The sequence below is a fragment of the Rhineura floridana genome, chromosome 1 (genome assembly GCF_030035675.1).
Source record: "Rhineura floridana isolate rRhiFlo1 chromosome 1, rRhiFlo1.hap2, whole genome shotgun sequence".
NCBI lineage: Eukaryota > Metazoa > Chordata > Lepidosauria > Squamata > Rhineuridae > Rhineura > Rhineura floridana.
The window spans coordinates 288,017,129-288,035,320 of NC_084480.1; the positions used below are offsets into that span (position 1 = coordinate 288,017,129).

An 18,192-nucleotide genomic window follows, 5' to 3' on the forward strand; every position below is an offset into this window, starting at 1 on the left:
TTTCAGTAAATCTACATGCAAATAGGCCTTAAATCTTTGGTACAACTATGAGCAATTTTGTATGAAGGGATTGAGAGAACGCATCATAGCGGGTTGTTTTTTTCTGGATTGCCAATGCTGTGTGAGTGGAGTTCCACTTGCACAATGGGACTCCTCCCTTCCTCTAACTCCATGCCCCCCAATCTACTCCACAGGGTCCCCCAACCCCTGGAACAGATTTTGAGGGTGCACATGGGGCTGCTGGGGAGAGGAGGGAGAGGTTCTATTGCGCAAGCAGAAGTCTGCCATATGAGTGGAATGGCAGAATTAGATACAACACCTTGTGACCTGGAATTTCAAATGTGACTTAACTGAACAGTGGTTGGATAAAACTACACAAAACATGCTGGCCTGCCAATTCCCAATAGACAAACATTTGTTCATCACAGTCAGATTCTTTTGGCAGTTCACCAAGGTCTTTGCCAAGATTTTTCTTTACCTTATCTTGGCATTTCCAAAACAAAGTTATTCATGTTTAGAGAGCAGAGTGAAATGTTTGCTGCCATTTCCATTTCTTGTGCTAAACAAAAAGCTAGGTTGCCCAATCAGCATCAAGCTTAATAAAACACTTACTTTAAGCAGGCAGGAAATATCACATTTTACACTTTTGCTTTTTAAAAGATTTTAATCAGACACATTACACTGCACAATTGTGTCTTTATCCAGAATTAACAGGATACCATCCACAAGATTTGAAAAGAATATTATTTTCCACATTTACCCCCATCTCTTTAAATCAACACAGAGTATTCAAGGTTCCTACCACCTCAGGTTTCTCCCCCACCCCCATTTGTTCCTATGTGTGTAAACCTTCAGGATTCTCTGGTGGCTTTTAACCAATTAGAAAACAAATTATGTTTTAAATGCTTTAATAGCATATAAAGCCACAATCTAACTTGCTTAGGGCCTAGACACAAGCTACTGATTACAACAATTTAGAAAAATGCAAAGTCCTCATATAAGTGGGTCACCTGTCCTACATCTAGCAGGACACTTTTGCTTTATTGTTCCCAAACAATTTATAAGAGAACCCTTTTATTTATTGTTCTGTAGTCTGAAAGAAAACATTAAGAGTACCAGCTTTAGGAATGAACTTATTTGAATGTAGATTTTTTGAATTCCCTTCAAAAACAGACTACTAAAAGTATAATTAGTGAACAAATTTCTCATTCAGCTACTTTAAAAAGCATTCAGTTTCAACATTTAAGCATACCACAGCAGTTTGGAAGGCAGATTTCTTGCCTACTGGGACCTAGTTATCCTACTAGGATCAGGCTGTTATCATCAAGTAAGAAAACAAAATGAACCAAGGGCTACATTCTAATGTCAGGTGTACAAGTGCAAGACAGCTACAGAATTAAGGTTTATCTCCAAACGACTCCAGTAAAGGCAACAAATACATGAACTGCTATTACCTTTGTGCACCAAATGTGCAACTTGTATGAGCACTCTAAAGAATTGCTTTATTTAAAAGATGAAGTGACCCAGCTACAGAGCAAAGAACATTTGGGTCAGGATTTCCTTCAAGATGTCCAATCAATGGGATACAAATAACATCTAAGGAAGTCACCTGTTACCAACTTAAAATGGATTAGTCATTCTTTCCAATAAAAAGCATCTGAGACAGAACTTAAGAACTTGTGCACTCTGTATCTGACATTAGAATCTAGTTCAAAACATAATTTGGGTAGTCCACAAAGATAAACCAACGGTGTCAGATAGCAAAAATTTAGCATTTACTCTGTCACTTTTAATAAGTTCCAACTAATCAAAATTTAAGTTATTTTCATTTCATGTGCCACCCTGTCCTTTCAAACAGACTTATTCAACATTTACTTTCAAACAAGGAAACCATTACAGTAGTCACTTTTGCACACTCATGTAGCCAGGGTGGCTGACTTCTTATTGGTGCATTTAAGATTTTCCACAGTGGAACTTTACAACAGAGATCAATTATTTTAACTTGCTACAGCAAGTATGAGCATATCAAAACAAAGTTTAGTTCTACTATGATATTTTCACCAGCCTACCACCTAGCATGAAGATTCAATGGTACTGCACAAGTCTCCAGTGCATAAATCCAGGGTAAAAGTGCCTTTATACACAAGAGTAAAGTTTCATAATGCCCAACAGAACAGGCACTCCAAACTAAACAGAGTTGAAAGAACACACTTCTTCAGTCAAAGACATTATGAGTTGGGGGGGGAGGGGGGAATAGGCTCAAAGCAAGTGAATGGAGAAAGTATTTTATAGTTAATGTGGACTCTGTTAACAGTAATAGTGTTAAAAGTAATGACACCATTTAGTTTTTGGCTGGGAGACAAGTCCACTTGTTAAGATTTTATAAGGCAAATAAAACAGATATTGAAAACAGAACTTCTACAAGCATTTGACCTGTGATATTGTAAAATCAAAGTACTATTTTATTAAATGAGTTATTTTACACAATATGAACATCAATATAATTACAACTGTAAAAAATTTAAGAATAAACCAATTTTCATATTTCCAAGTAGGGCACAACTGTACAGTTACATAGATTTGTCTTTACATGAAGCCCAAGAGGAACAGCATAAAAATATGAATGTTTCTATAGCCCCTTCATTTTTGCTGATCAACAGTTTGTTAGAAAAGCAGCTGCAGGTTTGTTATGCGATGAATGACAGTAGAAGCGTCAATAGGTTCCACGAATTCCCCTGCAACACAAGAGTAACACTGTGAAATGCAATTCTATGGTTTTATCTAGTTATAGCATCTAATGAGGTGTAATGCCATTTCATAATTAAAATAATCTCCCTGAACCCTTGTAACAGATAGACACAACAAAATTGGAACATTACACACATTTAGCTTCTCAATGATTTATTGCCAATTTGACAACTATCCATGCTGCTATGCAATACCTTGGCTATAATGAGTTAAAATTCTAAACATGAAAAGCAGCAAAACAAAAATCCTCCAAGCACCTGCCTTTACACTTTTAAGTTAGCTCTCCATTTTAATTAAATCTATATTATAAATGAAATCTACTTGATGCAGTCTTGCTTACGATACATACTACATTACTTTAATTCCAAACTTAAATGGTACATAATCACCTGTGAACTTTTACGCCTGAACATCAGCCAGTTCTGGAGGGAGCGGAGTCTTCGGATGCTTGCTCTCAAAGTGCTGTTTAAAGGTCTTGGGATCTGGCATCTGTGTCTGATTAAAGAGAGAATGAACATTTATGTAAAGCAAAATCCCTCACACTTTCGAAGACAGTCCTTCTTGTATCTTCAAGTTTAGTATGTCTAATTTAGGGGTTTGGGGCTGAAGGGCAACCCAGTTTTGGAGGCCTTGCTCCTCACTGTTTGCCACCTCTTAAATTCCCTGATTCATTCCATGCACCCATCCCTATTAAATTATTATCTTTTCCACAGCTTGCACGTAACATTGTGCCACTTCCCCCACTCCATGCACTTCCTTAACTAGTATTTCACTGGTATTCCTTTCTGAAACCTCTGAATTTAGTTATAAGTTTAGGATGGGCTTTTTTCCATGTTGCAAAATACAAAACAAAGTTTTATTAAATAAACATTCTTATTTCTGACGTATTATTTCTGAGAAATTAGTGATTTGGAATAGTTTCTAATTTTTTGTATGCTCATTAAGACATTTAAGGACTGTTCCATAACAATGCTTATTGTATTCCTGCTTTTCATCAGTGTGACTTTACTTTTCTACAATAATTCTTTTCTTTACTTTTCTACAATAATTTTGAATCAACTTTGGCGTGCTATTGGTCGTTTTCACCAGTAACTATGGCTCCAGTACAGGTCACTTTTGAACATGGGAATCACTCTTCCTTTAGTGACGTCTACATCAATATGGAACCATCTAACTTGCCTTTATAGGTCTGCCATCTGCTTCCCACAAAGTAGATTTGCTGTAAGTGTCTTTAATGGCTTAGATAGAAGGCAGATACAAAGTGATCCAAAAGGCCTTTTACTATGTACAAAGCATAACAGACACACAGCAGTTGATCCAGCAGTTTAGAACAATTCTTCCACAGCATGACATTTACATAGGATCCCTTCTGTCACTAATGTACATGATAGTTATCACAGTCTTGTAAATAATCCCACAAAAGTCACAAGCCTGCATTTTTAATACCTTGCTGGCAGAAGAGGGACCAAGAACTGTATTCCAATGTTGGGCATAGAGGAGACTCGCCTCCACTAGCAGCCCACTTGGGTTTTATGCTAGGTTCAGGGGAGGGGGACTCCTCTGCCAGTCCACTAACTTGCCTGCATGCAATTCCTGGTCACTTATGGCTACCAGGTTAGTGCTTAAATACAAGGCTGAATTAACAAGCACAACATTCACCAAATGTGGGTAATATATGGAAACATGGTTTAGAAACAGGAAGGTCCCTATGTAAAAAACAGAGGGGAGGGTTGCCCAGTATTTGACAAATATACCTACTTCACCAAGTCCTGCACTATCATCCACTGTATCCAAGCAGTAGCTGTTCAATTGTTAACTCCTAGATGCGCACATTTGTCTATTCATCCTCACCATTTTTACCATACGTGTTCCACATATTTTATTGCTATTATTTATCTATTATGTTGTAATATCTGCTTTTAAATGTATGCTGTCTTGGAGGTCTCACACTGAAGGACAGCATAACAACTGCCCAGAGAACATTATTAGTTGGGTGGTATATAAATGATAAATAAAAAAGGTTATCTCTTCCCAAAAACCCATGAAGTGAGGATGCTTCGGTTTCCTTCTCCCTGAACTCTTAATGTACTAATTTACATTTATTGTGTTATGTGTACATGCGATTATGCCCTCCAACTCTCAGTAGCACAGGGCAAACAATTTCCCAAGTGTTGCAGAAATGACAAAAGCGACAGAGCACGAACATGCATCTTCATCTGATACAAGGTTCAACTGGTTGCTGGGTGACTCTTTTGATTTACTAGCACAGAATGCCCAGTAGCTGAAAGCCAGTATTGGGGGACTGTACTCATACAAATAGGCACAAGAAACATGAAGGGAGTTGATATAACAGCTGATGATGAAACAAAGGGTGCATTAAAATGGTTCTTCTACACTGCCTATGGAGAAGCAGGTTCTAGGCAATTACTTGAAGGTGAAAGGTCATAAGGAATCCAGACTCAAATTATTAATTGCCACCCTGGGCTCCTACTGGGAAGAGCAGGATATAAATGTACAGTAGGGCCCCGCTTTACAGCATTCTGCTTTAAGGCGTTCTGCTGATGCAGCGCCTTTCGTTTTCAATTTTAAAGGGTTTTCCCCCCCTTTGGTGCCATTTTCGTGCGACGCGGTGCATTACAGTCAATGGGGTTCCGCTTTACGGCGTTTTCCGCTTTACGGCGAGGGTCCGGAACGGAACCTGCCATATATGCGGGGCCCTACCGTAATAAATAAAATTTGGAGTAGTTATGTTCTGCATGACAAACGTAAATGTATGCTTTTTGTTACTCCCATAGTTTAATTCTATATAAGTTCCATTTGGGGCCTAGAAAGAATGCCACAATATTTTGTTTTCAAAGTCTCTTACCCTACAGACAGTGCAGGTATATATTAAAGCAGCTTTAGCTGCTGCCTTCTGATCATGACCTTGTTTCTTTTTCGCCCCAGCTTGCTTTTTGGCATTTTTCTGCTGTGACTGGATCTTCTGCTGCCCACGAGCCATATCTAAAAATTAGTGCAGATGTCATTATAGCAGATTTTTCATACAGTTCAATCTTATGCATATTTACTCAGAAATGAATGCCACCAAGTTCAAAGAACTTGCTTGTTGCTGTGCTTAGGACTGTAGCCTTATAAGCCATGTTTTTAAGCATTTCTCAAAATCAGCCTCAACATGGACCAACTCTTCTTGAGGTGAGCATATCCTTCCCAAACTTGTTCAAGTTAGTTTTGTAGTCACCCAAATGCTTTCCTCACAATTAGCAGCTTCACAGGTGCCCCATCATTCATTTGACTGCGCTAAAGCAGATAAGAATGGTTCTATAGATCAAAGCTAACATAGCATTTCTTATTCAGGAAATTCAGGGAAAGGAATTCAGGTTCAAACACTACAATGTATTGTTAAGAGCAAACTAAAGGTGGAGCTATATTTTGCAAGAAACACATGGCTACTACTGAAACTGGTAATCCTGTGTCAAATTACAAACGTATCCTGTGTCTTGACATCATTACCGCTGTGCATTTCCCTGCTCCTGACTGTCATTGATTTGGTGACAGCTCAATTACTTCTACGTTTCACTGTGCCCTTCCATTCACACTGATACAAATCAGTCACTGAACCCTGGAAATTCAACAGCTCTAGTATTCCAGCTAGACTCAGAAGAGCTCTAGCCTCTATAAAGTTGTCAGCAATGCTAGGAACATAGGAAGCTGTCTTATTCCAAGTCAGACCAATGGTCCATCCAGCTGAGTACAGTCCACACAGACAGGCAGCAGCTGTCCAAGCTTTCAGACAGGGATCTCTCCCAGCCCTACCTGGAGATTGAGCCCTACTAGGTTCGACGGGGTTCGAACCTAGGATAACAGTATTCTAATATTCACCAAGATAATTGACAATAAGGGAACTAGAACTGACCAGCCACTAAATGCTACATATAATAGGAGGAGGAGATATGCTTATTAAGCAAAATGTCTCCCACTACAAGGGAAGAATGTGAAGGGAAAACAAGGGTTTTTTTAAAAAAGAACCTTGCTAAGATTACCACGTAGTGGTTAGTGTGTTGGACTACGACCTGGGAGACCAGGGTTCAAATCCCCACAGCGCCATGAAGCTCACTGGGTGACCTTGGGCCAGTCACTGCCTCTCAGCCTCAGAGAAAGGCAATGGTAACCCCCTCTGAATACCGCTTACCATGAAAACCCTATTCACAGGGTCGCCATAAGTCAGAGTCAACTTGAAGGCAGTCCTTTTTTTTTTTTTTTCAATAATTTTTATTCAGATTTTCATAAAACATACAAGACAAAATCATAAAACATTCAAAGACAAAAAACAAAATCAAAAATAGTTAAACAAAAAGAAAAAAAAACAAAAACAAAAAACAAAAATAAAAAATAAAGAGTAAAATATTGACTTCCCATTTGTCAAAGATCAAATCAGTTATAAGTCTATAATATATAACAATCCTGTCTCTTAAGTCATATTATAAAATCACTTTCCTCCAGTAGTTATCTTACTTAATCATCAAATCTCATAAACATTACTTTATTCTTTCCACAAAAAGTCAAAGAGAGGTTTCAATTCTTTAAGAAATATATCTATCAATTTTTTTTTTTCCAGATAAGCATATCGATTAATCCATCTCATTACTAATTATGATAATCTTATTGTCATAACCATAGTCAAAATAAACATTTCAATTAATCCATCACATCAGAATCTGTTAGGTTCAGTAATTTCAGTAGCCATTGTTCTATTATCTCTAGTAATTCCATTTTCCATCTTCCATCTTCAGTAGTCTTGTTAAGTCCAGTAATTTCAATATCCAATCTTCCATTATCAGTATTCCATAATAATCTTGCTGTCAAAGCCATAGTCATATAGTAAGAGTCTGATGGGAATTACCTCTATCCCAAATATTTTCTTGCCATCCATTCTGAATAGGTTGCTGAAATACTGCTGTAAAATCATATCTCTGTTCTTTTTTTCAAAATACACTGGGTCATCTCTTAAAAGTTTTTCCATTGTCACATGGCTGCAGTTAAGTCCATAGATTTTCTCTATATTGGGCTCCATCACATCATTCCAGTCCAGAAGATAGTCCATGCCATTGATAACTTTATCTCTAGAATCTTCATTAATTTCTTCAAAGATAACATTGAGTTCCAAACAATAGATTTTATTTCTAAAGTCCATAGACTCCAAATCTTGTTCCTGTTCCACGTTTGTTCCAATCTCCGGGATCTCCTCTCTCACAGGGACCCCTATTCCAGTCTCCAGGGTCTCCTCTCTCACAGGGACCCCTGTTCCAATCTCCGGGGTCTCCTCTCTCACAGGGACCCCTTCCAGGGTCACCTCTCTCACAGGGACCCTTATATCTTTAATCTCCTGCTTCATTTTACTCAATTCAATTTTCATTATCTCAATCTCATCCATTATTTTCTGAAACATAGTTATTTCCAGATTCTCAGCCACTTTCTTAATTGCCATTTTAAAAGAAAAATATAGGAAAACCACTTCTTATTTCAGCAACAATTGGGTTAATACTCCAAACTTGGTGACATCACAGTATAAACAGAGCAGACAGCCTTATCTCTCCAATAGTTAAGTAAACAAAATGCAGTTCCCAGGATCGAAACAATTAATGGCAATCGTCAAGAAACAGATTCGTCAAAATAAAATAGACCAAAAAGAGAGTAGTCTCAAAACAGTATAATATTTTTCAAAATAAAAATCTGGAATAGAAATCCCTCTTCTGTGTATATCTTTAGAATGCAAATCCAGGACAGCTTTTTGCAACAAAAACAGAGATAAGCTATTAATTAGTGCGTAGCAGAGAGAAGTTACGGCTCCCCAGTGAGATGTCAAAAACCGATCAATCTGGCAAATCTCTTTTAAACAGCAACAATTTAAGTCAAGTAAAAGAAAAATATAGAAAGAAGGGTGCTTGCCTGTTAGTGCGTTCTCTCTTAGAAGATAAGGTGAACGTTCGCTTTATCAGATAGAGCTTGCTGTTGAAAATCCGTCCCACCTTCGTCGGCTGGACCTCGTCCCATAAATTAATGAGATCTGGTCGTCCCAACAAAAATAGGCTTTGAGGTTAATCTCTTCGTTTCTCCCTACCCGGGAGAAGTTTAATCAGTCAAAAAAAAAAGAAAAAACTGACTGATATATCTGAATAAGCTTCTTTTGAGGCAGGAGCCCGTCTCAAAAGCAGGCACAGGCTAAGTCACCCTTCCCGGAAGTCAACTTGAAGGCAGTCCATTTCCATTTTCAAGATTACGTGTGATAGACTGGTTGGGGGGGACAGTATAGGCAGCAGCTTTGTTTAGGTCTTTACTCTTGGATCTTGAGCTCCTTCAGGAGGAAGGGTGATATAAATTCAAATAAGCAACACTACCACGATCCAGGTAACATACTTAGCCAAACACTGTTTTGCCCAGTAAATAGAAACTCTTACTTCTGTAAAGTTATGAACAATGAATCGTAAAGAAAATTGAACGTTTGAAGGGCAAATCTAATCTTGGCAAACATGCTTGCAAATCCATGTTTGCCAACATAACGTAGATCTAGGCATTTTGAGGGCAAAATTAGTGTGTGGTCTTATATTCACGTTTAACCTTTCCCATACCCACCAATTCTCCCCAGCAGATGCTATTGGCGTCCAGCTGTGGAAACAATGGGTAAAAATGGTCTGGGGGTATTTACAGGTGAAAATTAGTAGGCACAAAAAAAGGAATCACACAGTTCCTCACTTCACCAAATAGTTCTTACAAATACAGCCCTCTTCATCTGCATTATTATTACAAGGCAAACAGAGCAGGGAACACATTGTTTTCCAAAGACAGTGTCATTTCACCCTTTGATCATCTAGGCTGCAATCCTATGCAAACTTATTTGGTCGTAAGGTCCAGTGAACTCAGTGAGACTTACTTTGGAGTTAGACTGCACAGTTCTTGGTGTCTTATACATCAAGAGACAAAAATCATTAATAACACTATTGTCCCGTCTCCAAGCAGTTGAACTAATGCAGTGCAACTGGCATGTGGGTTACATGACTGAAAGTTTTGGATTATTTTCCTAGATATAAAGGCTGTTTTCTTGCAAGCCAAAGCTAGCTATGTTTTAATTGTTATAGCAACTAGTAAGTTTGCCTGTTCTTGACATGTAGTTTACAAAATGGGAAAGTTCATTTAAAATGACCTTAGTTTCTAGCTAACCCACTTTGCTTACAAAGGAGAAAAACTTCCTTTCTATACTATATACCAACATAAATTTGTATCTTACTCTTTGAGTAGTTTAGGCCAGTAGGCCTGATTCCTTTTTATTCCTCAAACAACTCTTATGGGGTAGGTTATGCTGAGTGTATAGGACTGGTCCTAGATTACTCAAGGAGCTTTGTGACTGGACAGGATTTACATTAATGTCTAAGTTTGCCACCAAAAGTGATGTACTAACTTATTTCCACCCTGCAGTGTTTGCTCATTCCCCATTATCTAACAGGTGGCATATGAACTTGGAATAATTTCCACTCAGTTCTGGTTTACCTTTGATTGCTCCTTGTATCACTGTGCAAGTGTGTAACATGAAGCTGGAGTCTGTCACAATGTGGTGTTTAAGCTTGACAGGAGAAATGTGCTATTTGTTGGAACAGGCCGATAAGACCGAAGAGTTTGTCTAACCAAACCCTGCCTACTCATCCCCAAGTCATCTTAGTTATTCCAGTGCACTCTTGAAGCAGGGTTATAAAAAAATTGGCTTGATCATTTTAACTATTCCCCTGTAATTAACCACAAGTCAATTTGTGATATTAATGCAAGGTGAATCAACCCAATAAAACAGAACAATGGCAAGCTATCAATAACTGCTTGTTTTAAAAAGATGTGCACCCCACCATTCATTCCAAGGCTCACATGACTGCTCAGTATAAACACCATCCATTTTTTAAAAATCAATTAGTTGTATGAGTTTTAGTTGGTTAGTTAATTAAGTTTGCATTCAAGTACAAATAGTTTTGATGCAAACCACACACTTTGTATGATACATGCATGTATCTGAGAATAGAAATTCCCATGTTTGTGTGTGTAGTATGTATATGTATGAGGGCAATTCTTAAGTCTGTAGTTGTCCTATGCAACTAGGGTATCCTTTTAGCCGATGGAATTATTTTATCATTAATTACACATTTTAATAAGTATAATCACTTCACATTGGTATGACTAGTTGGGTCCACAGTGTGACTGGATCCAAAGTGTGATTAGCACATCTACTGAGTTTTAAAAAGCGTCCTAAAGAAGCCTGCCCTGGTCTCAATGATTTGTGACAGTTACCACACACTTGCAAATACCCCATTTTTGGGAAAGGTGATTATGAGGATAGTGGCAGGGCAATTGGAGGCATTCTTGAAAGAAATCAATTATCTGGACCAGATGTGGGAAGCCTTTGGCCCTCCAGATGTTCCTGAACTACAACTTCCATCAGCCCCAGCAAGCATAGACTAGGGACAAAACGAGTTGTAATTAAGCAGCATCTGGAGGACCAAAGGTTCCCCACAACTGATCTAGATCAATTCCAGTTTGGATTCAGGCATGGTTTAGGGACCAAATTGGCCTTAGTCACCCGGATCAAAAGTTGCAGAGAGACAATGGAAGTGAGACCTTGCCTCTTCTCCTTAATCTCTCTGCAACTTTTGATACCATTAGCCATGATATCCTCCTGGACCAGCTCTGTTTGCTCTCAGTGTTGCAGCACCTGCCCTTTGGAATGTGCTTCCAATGAACATCAGGTAGACACATAGAGCATAGGCATTTAGGTGCCTGCTTAAAGCTTACCTGTTCACCCAGACTTCCCCAGATGTGTGATCCAACATATGTTGATGTATTAATTTGATACACTGATTTTTGATATATTTTGTATTTGTTCTAGGGCTGCAATTTTATTGATTTTTAAGGTTGGCAGTATAGTACAGAACCTGTGGCTCTCCAGATGTTGTTGCACTTCCAGTTCCCATCAGCCCCAGCCAACATGACTAACTTTTATAGATGATGGGAGCTCTAGTTTAACAAGATTTAGAGAGCTAAACATTCCCCACTCCTGATACAGAATTAGAGATTAAAGAATTAGAGATGCTTTAATAATGTACATAGGCTAATCCCCCCATGTGCTTTCTATTTACAATACTGAAGTAGTTTTTTAGTGAGCTAGAACTACTTGTAAAAGAAGATTCTGCACCAAATCAGTGACACTGTTGCTGTGGCCAGTTATTGCTTAGAACACAACAGCAGCCCTGCTGGATCAGACCAGAGGTCCATCTACTTTAGCATTCTGTTCCCATAGTGGCCAGCCAAATGCCTGTAAGAAGCCCACAAGCAGGATATAAGCACAACAGCAATCTCCTGCTCATGTTCCCCAGCAACTGGATTCAGAGGCATACTGCCTGTTGACACTGGAGGTAGCATGTTGCCATTATGACTAGTGGTCACCGATAGCCTTAGTCTGCATTTGTTTAATCTCATTTTAAAAACAGTCACAAAGTTTGCAGCCATCATAGGAACACAGGAAGCTGTCTTATATTGGTCCATCTAGCTCAGTACTGTCTACACTGACTGGCAGTGGCTCTCCAGGGTTCTGACCAGAGATTACTTCCAGTCCTTCCCCGGAGTCTGAACCTGGGACCTTCTGTATGCAAGGCAGATGCTCTACCACTGAACTGCAACCCTTTTCTGAATATACCTAGTGGTAACCAATTCCATAATTTAACTACTTCCAGTGTGAAGAATCATCTCGTTTATCCTGAATTTCTCAATATTCAACTTCATTGAATGGGCCTGGGTTCCTGTATTCTGGAGCCAGTATGGTGTAGTGGCAAGAGTACTGGACTAGGACCTGGGAGACCAGGGTTCAAATCCCCACTCAGTCGTGAAGCTCACTGGGTGACTTTGGACGAGTCACTGTTTCTCAGTCTAACCTACTTCACAGGGTTGATGTGGGGATAAAATAAAGAGAACTGCATATGCCATCTTGAGCTCCTTGGAGGAAAGGTGGAATATAAATGTACTGTAATAAATAGTATGAAAGTAAGAGAAAAGCTTATTTGTATCCACTTTCTCTACACCACATATGATTTTGTTTACCCTGCATGTATAATAGTAAGTTATTGTGCCAACAAGATTAATAAAATGGGGAGCAGTAGGCTTTGCACACTGGCTGCTGAGAGCCAAAGATGGTTTCCTCTCTAAATGAAACTCATACAACTGTTTTGTCATGCCTGCAATAAGATTATGGGCACTTTGTTTGGAACAGCTGAGAATTTAAAAAAGAGGCTGGGCAGGATGTTCATTTTAATAGCAAATATGCTTCCCACTCATGAGACTTTAATCATATCCAATCTGCTATGTCCTAAAAGAATTTCGCTGCTGTCTGGTGTTATAGCAATTTCTCCTGTGGTACTGCACATAGTCAACATATGTTATCAGACTCCTTGTTTTCAACAGGATACAGATTCCCAGAACCAAGCATATGCATCCCAGTCCTGATGCAATATCCTTTTAACTGTGTATGTAGCTAGTATCATTATTAAATGCCTTCTTAGCCAATGTTCCTATGTTTGTTTTACAAAGCAAGCAGCATGCTGCTTTCCCAAACTCATGAGACAGTAGACTGTTTAACACTTAACATAATTGAAAAACTAGGGTAGACGGTGAACAAGTCTTCACAGCTAAATATAGAAAAAGCAACCAAATAATAATAATAATAATAAGCTATCAAGCATATATCCTTTGCAATAAGAACTTGTTCATTAGGAGAAAATAGTCAGAAAACAGCCAGTACATGTGACCGAAAAACAAATGGTAACAAGGTTTCATATCTCAGGTCTGACACCAGAAGCTGCTTTTTACCCATGTAGCTGAACACAGATTATTTACCATTCAGCTTCATTTGAACTGTTATGATATGCCCTTATATTTAATCCTCACTGTGCCATGGGGCACACACAGTGTATATGTTTAGCATTCCAGCCTGATTTTAAGCTGTTTCAGATGTTGATCAGGCCTGAGTCCCACCACGTGACAGTAAGGAAAGAAGTGAAACAACAAAGAGTAAAGGGCGCCAAGAATGGAGTTTGGCATGAAGCAGGAGGCCAAGTGTGGCCAATGAAAAACAAATCCTCTTGCTTTGCACACTCAAGTGCAAGAGCCCTAACTGTAAGAAGGAAACAGAAATCACACCACCTTCATGCCTGGTTTTCTACTCTGTCCAGCTACCCTATATAATACAGCCAGCCAAAGCTTCTTTCAAAGACACAACAACACGGCCTCAATGTAGCCCAACACTATTATCATTTCCCAATTTCTCCTATTCAAGGTGAATTGATACTCCCAGTAAAACTGTTACATTATCGCCAGCATTAGCTTCGTCTAGACAACAATCCAAAGATAGGAAACACTACAGAGGTGATTTTTTTTACAAAAGGAAAACCTCACATTTCAAAAGCCTCGCCGCACTACATAGAAACGTAGCTTTCCTAAGACTGGCAAGCCTCTTAATTTTTAAAAGACGACTTTTAAAAACACAAACCCACAGAGTCAGTCTGTCAGTCACAGACAGACGCCCCTCCTCGTAGTCAAATGTTAATTCCTAAAAGCTTTTGGCGGGGCCCCAACAGCAACCCCCACATACACTCCACGTTATATTAAACATTTAAAATAAGAAAGGAAGCGGGAGAAAGAAAGAAGTGGCAAATGCCGCCACAGGGCAAAGCCCTAGGAAACCAGCAAAACAATGTCCCCGACGACCCCACACTCCGTGTCACCCTCTCAGTGAAAGAAGCGGCCATGTGTTCAGCCCCACAAAAACAAAAGGAGATACCTCCCTCCCCCTCTCCCCCCATCGCTGGACGGAAAAAAAGCCAACCAGATCAGCCTTCGCTCGGTTCAGAAAGTCGCGGGTGGAAGCGATTTTGTAGCCCCGCACCAAACAGGCTGTCGTGGCCTCCTCGGTGTCACCGCGGGCCCTCTCAGGGCCAGCGTCACGGCGGCGAAGCCCTCCCCTCGCTTACCCGGGGTGCGGAATCCCGCCTGCGAGGCGTCAGTCGACGGCTAAGGTAGGCTCCGCGCGGCTCAGCAGCAGCAGCAGCTGCCGCCGCCTACCCAAGAGATGGAGGAGCCCGTGTGTCTTCCTGTCTGTCTTCCTGTCCTTCCGTCAGCAGCGCCTCCTTCGCCGCCGCTGTGCGCACGCGCTGCCCCTCCCCTCCGCACCACCAGGAGCGAGCCAGGCCAGGCCGCTCCCGCCAACGCCTTATCCGGCTGCTGCGCCCGCGCCAGGCCAATGGCGGCGCCTCCCTGTTACATAACGCGGGCGGGCGCTCGGGTAGGGCTCTCGCTGACCGTAGCAGGAAGGGGAGGAAATGGAGGCGCCCTGCCAAGTTTCCCCACCGCTCCATGTACCCCACCATCCCTCCCTCCTTCCTTCCCTCCCCGCTTTCCGGTCAGGTTCAGAAGTAATAATTTTCCCTCCCCTGTTCCATTGGGGCATAGGAGACTGAAGGGAAACCATCCAGCAGGGGAGGAAAAATAAATCCCACACAAGAGTAGCATATGATTAAGACCGACTGAGCCGACTCGAAGAACTGGTTTTTATCATGCATTCTTTATGACACTTTAGTTAGTCCTAATAAATGATGTGCTTCTTTTAATATCACCTGCCACCCTGCATGGAGCTGCTGGGCTAAAGAGACTCCTTTTGGTTTACTGATAACAGTATTTTTAATTGAGCTTTCCTTGATGTTTAGCGGGTCAGCTTGACTGTCCTTGACTCCCTAACAATAGCTGCTGTGGCACATGCAAGATTGTAACATGGGATACAAATAAAACTAGACTCTTCAGATCAAACTGACATCTCTGGCAAATTTCAGTCATATAAGAAAACAAAGAAGAGCCCTGCTGGATCAGACAAAATGACTACAATTCTTTTCCCCAGAGTGGTCAACCAGATGTCCCAGGAAATTCACAAGCAGGGGATGAGCTCAATAACCCTTTGTACCTGTTCTTGCTCAGCAACTGATTTTCGGAGACATGGTGCTTCTGAGCTTGATGTATGTAACAATCCTGATTAGTAGTCAGTGACAGCATTATCCTCCATGAATTTGTCTAATCCTCTTGGCCGTAAAAGATGGCCATAACAAGGAAGCAAACTCCACAGATTAACTATGCACACTGTGTGAAGAAGTACTTTCTTTTGTCTTATTCACAGAATCAGAATAGCTGAGTTGGAAGGGGCCTGTAAGGCCATCGAGTCCAACCTCCCTGCTCAATGTAAGATTCCAACTTTTGTCCTTTTTATGCCCTGAAACGCTCTACCAGTTAGCTTCATTGGATGACCAGGTTCTAGTTATGAGAGGGGGGGGGAATTCTGACTATCCATTTTTTCAACACCATGCACCATTTTATGCATCTCTATCGTGTTCTTCTTTATGTGCACCTCTATCTGTGCCTTCTTTCGAAACTGAACCACAAATGTAAATGTTAATCATAAGGGAGTTTCCCCAGTCTCTTGATCATTTTGGATTTCCTTTTTGACCAAAACTGTCTTCCATATTCTAAGTGTAATTACACCATAATTTCTACAAAGCCATTTCTACAAAGCCATATTGGCAGTTTTATTTTCATTCCCTTTTCTAATGATCCCTAACATGGAATTTGCCTTTTTCACCACACACTGGCTCTACATTTTCATTGAGTTATCCACCACAACCCCAGGATCCCTGTCCAGGTCAGTCACTGGCAAGTCTGACTTGTATCAATGTATAAATGACGTGTATAAATGATATCACTACACTCACTGACTTTGAACTACAGTTACTATCGTATGCCCATTCACCCAATTCGGAATAAACCTTTTGGAGCTCTGCAATCCATTTTTGTTTTTACCACAATGAATAATTAGTTGTCATCCACAAACTTGTCCACAAGCGTGTACATTGCTGATTCCTATCTCCAGACCATCAATGAACAAAACCCTTTTTTAAAGTTTTTTTTAATGTTTTTAATGCTGTTTTGTTTTAATGTATTTTAAGATCTGTTTTTATGATGTTTTAATGTGTTTTTGGCGCTTTGTTTGCCACCCTGGGCTCCTGCTGGGAGGAAGAGCGGAATACAAATTAAATAATAAAATAAATAAAAAATAATGAACAAGTTAAAAAGCACTGGTCAGTGCAGATCTTTGGGGGATCCCATTTCTTACAATCCTCCATTATGAGCAAGCCTATTCCTACTTTATGCTTCCTGTTATTCAACCAATTATGGATCCATAAGGTGGCCAAATCCTCAGGTGGCTTATCCCCATTGCTGTCAGTGTTTTCTTTTTCCTCATTTATTTATTTATTTATTTATTTTGTATCCCGCCCTTCCTCCAGCAGGAGCCCAGGGCAGCAAACAAAGTGCTAAAAACACTTTAAAACATCATAAAAACAGATCTTAAAATACATTAAAACAAAACAGCGTTAAAAACATTTTTAAAAAAAAAACCTTTAAAAAAGGCTTAAAAACATTATTAAAAACATATTAAGCAATTCGAACACAGACGCAGACTGGGATAGGTCTCAACCTAAAAGGCTTGTTGAAAGAGGAAAGTCTTCAAAAGGCGCCAAAAAGATAGCAGAGATGGCACCTGCCTAATATTCAAAGGGAGGGAATTCCACATGTTGACAATTCCTGTATATTATGGCTACGTGCAAACTAGTTGCTTAAAAAACAGCGAGTACACGTTTCTATAATTTGATGGAATACACCCAGCCCTACTGCTGATGTTAGAACTTTTAGGGCCACCCACTGCAAAGCGTTTCCATTGGACACCCCTCAGAGTCACAAGGGGTTGACAGACGAAGCAGTTCAAGTCAGTGTGAAGTTGGCTTGAAGGGAAAATCCATCCAATCTCAAAAATCCCATTTTTTGATGTAAAAAGGGGTGGAGCATGATAAACATTATGTGTACCTGGATTCAAAAAACAGGTGAGGTGGAGAAGTACTGAAGCCAGTATAACCGCAGATGTGTTTGCAGACTTGGTCACAGCTGACTTCAAAATGCTCATGATGACACACAACCATTTTAGTATGGCGTATTTGGGCAGTTCCAGATCACTCAGGGGAAGATCCAAATGGCCATTTTTCTCAGTAGTGGTGAACCTGTGTCTTGGTTGCACCACTGTATACAGGACCTCACATGACTTGAGTGCTCCTCCATATAAGAAATTCTCTTCACATGGAAAATGACCATCAGTGAACAGAGTTTTAGTATAATCTTTTACTGGCATGCTAGTTTTCCATGTAAAAGGATATTTTTTTAATGGAGCTTTCAGGCATATACAGTGCCTTGCAGAAGTAATCAGACCCGTGACCAATGCTCTCATATTACTGAATTACAAATGGTACATTGTAATTTCATTCTGTATGA

General features: G+C 40.0%; 1 protein-coding gene across 2 annotated transcripts; it reads right to left on the reverse strand.

The window, feature by feature from the left end:
* Window positions 1–644: 644 nt before the first annotated feature.
* ZNF706 (zinc finger protein 706) lies at window positions 645–15,020 on the reverse strand. Of its 2 annotated transcripts, none has more exons than XM_061604537.1 (4): window positions 14,802–15,020; window positions 5,615–5,751; window positions 3,138–3,243; window positions 645–2,735 (listed from the first exon to the last, which is right to left on the reverse strand). In XM_061604537.1, exons 2-3 carry the CDS (start codon window positions 5,747–5,749, stop codon window positions 3,148–3,150), a joined length of 231 nt encoding a protein of 76 aa, XP_061460521.1. In that variant the 5' UTR covers window positions 5,750–5,751; window positions 14,802–15,020; the 3' UTR covers window positions 645–2,735; window positions 3,138–3,147. The 2 variants fall into 2 exon arrangements, with proteins under 2 accessions (XP_061460521.1, XP_061460530.1); XM_061604546.1 differs by lacking the exon at window positions 14,802–15,020 and adding an exon at window positions 14,657–14,741.
* Window positions 15,021–18,192: the final 3,172 nt, after the last annotated feature.

Bases quoted from the DNA above. Each gene is read 5' to 3' on its own strand.
- ZNF706 (XM_061604537.1), bottom strand. From the start codon at position 5,749: ATGGCTCGTGGGCAGCAGAAGATCCAGTCACAGCAGAAAAATGCCAAA. The intron at 3,244-5,614 runs GTAAGAGACTTT...CTCTTTAATCAG, and splicing joins ATACCTGCACTGTCTGTAGG to ACACAGATGCCAGATCCCAA.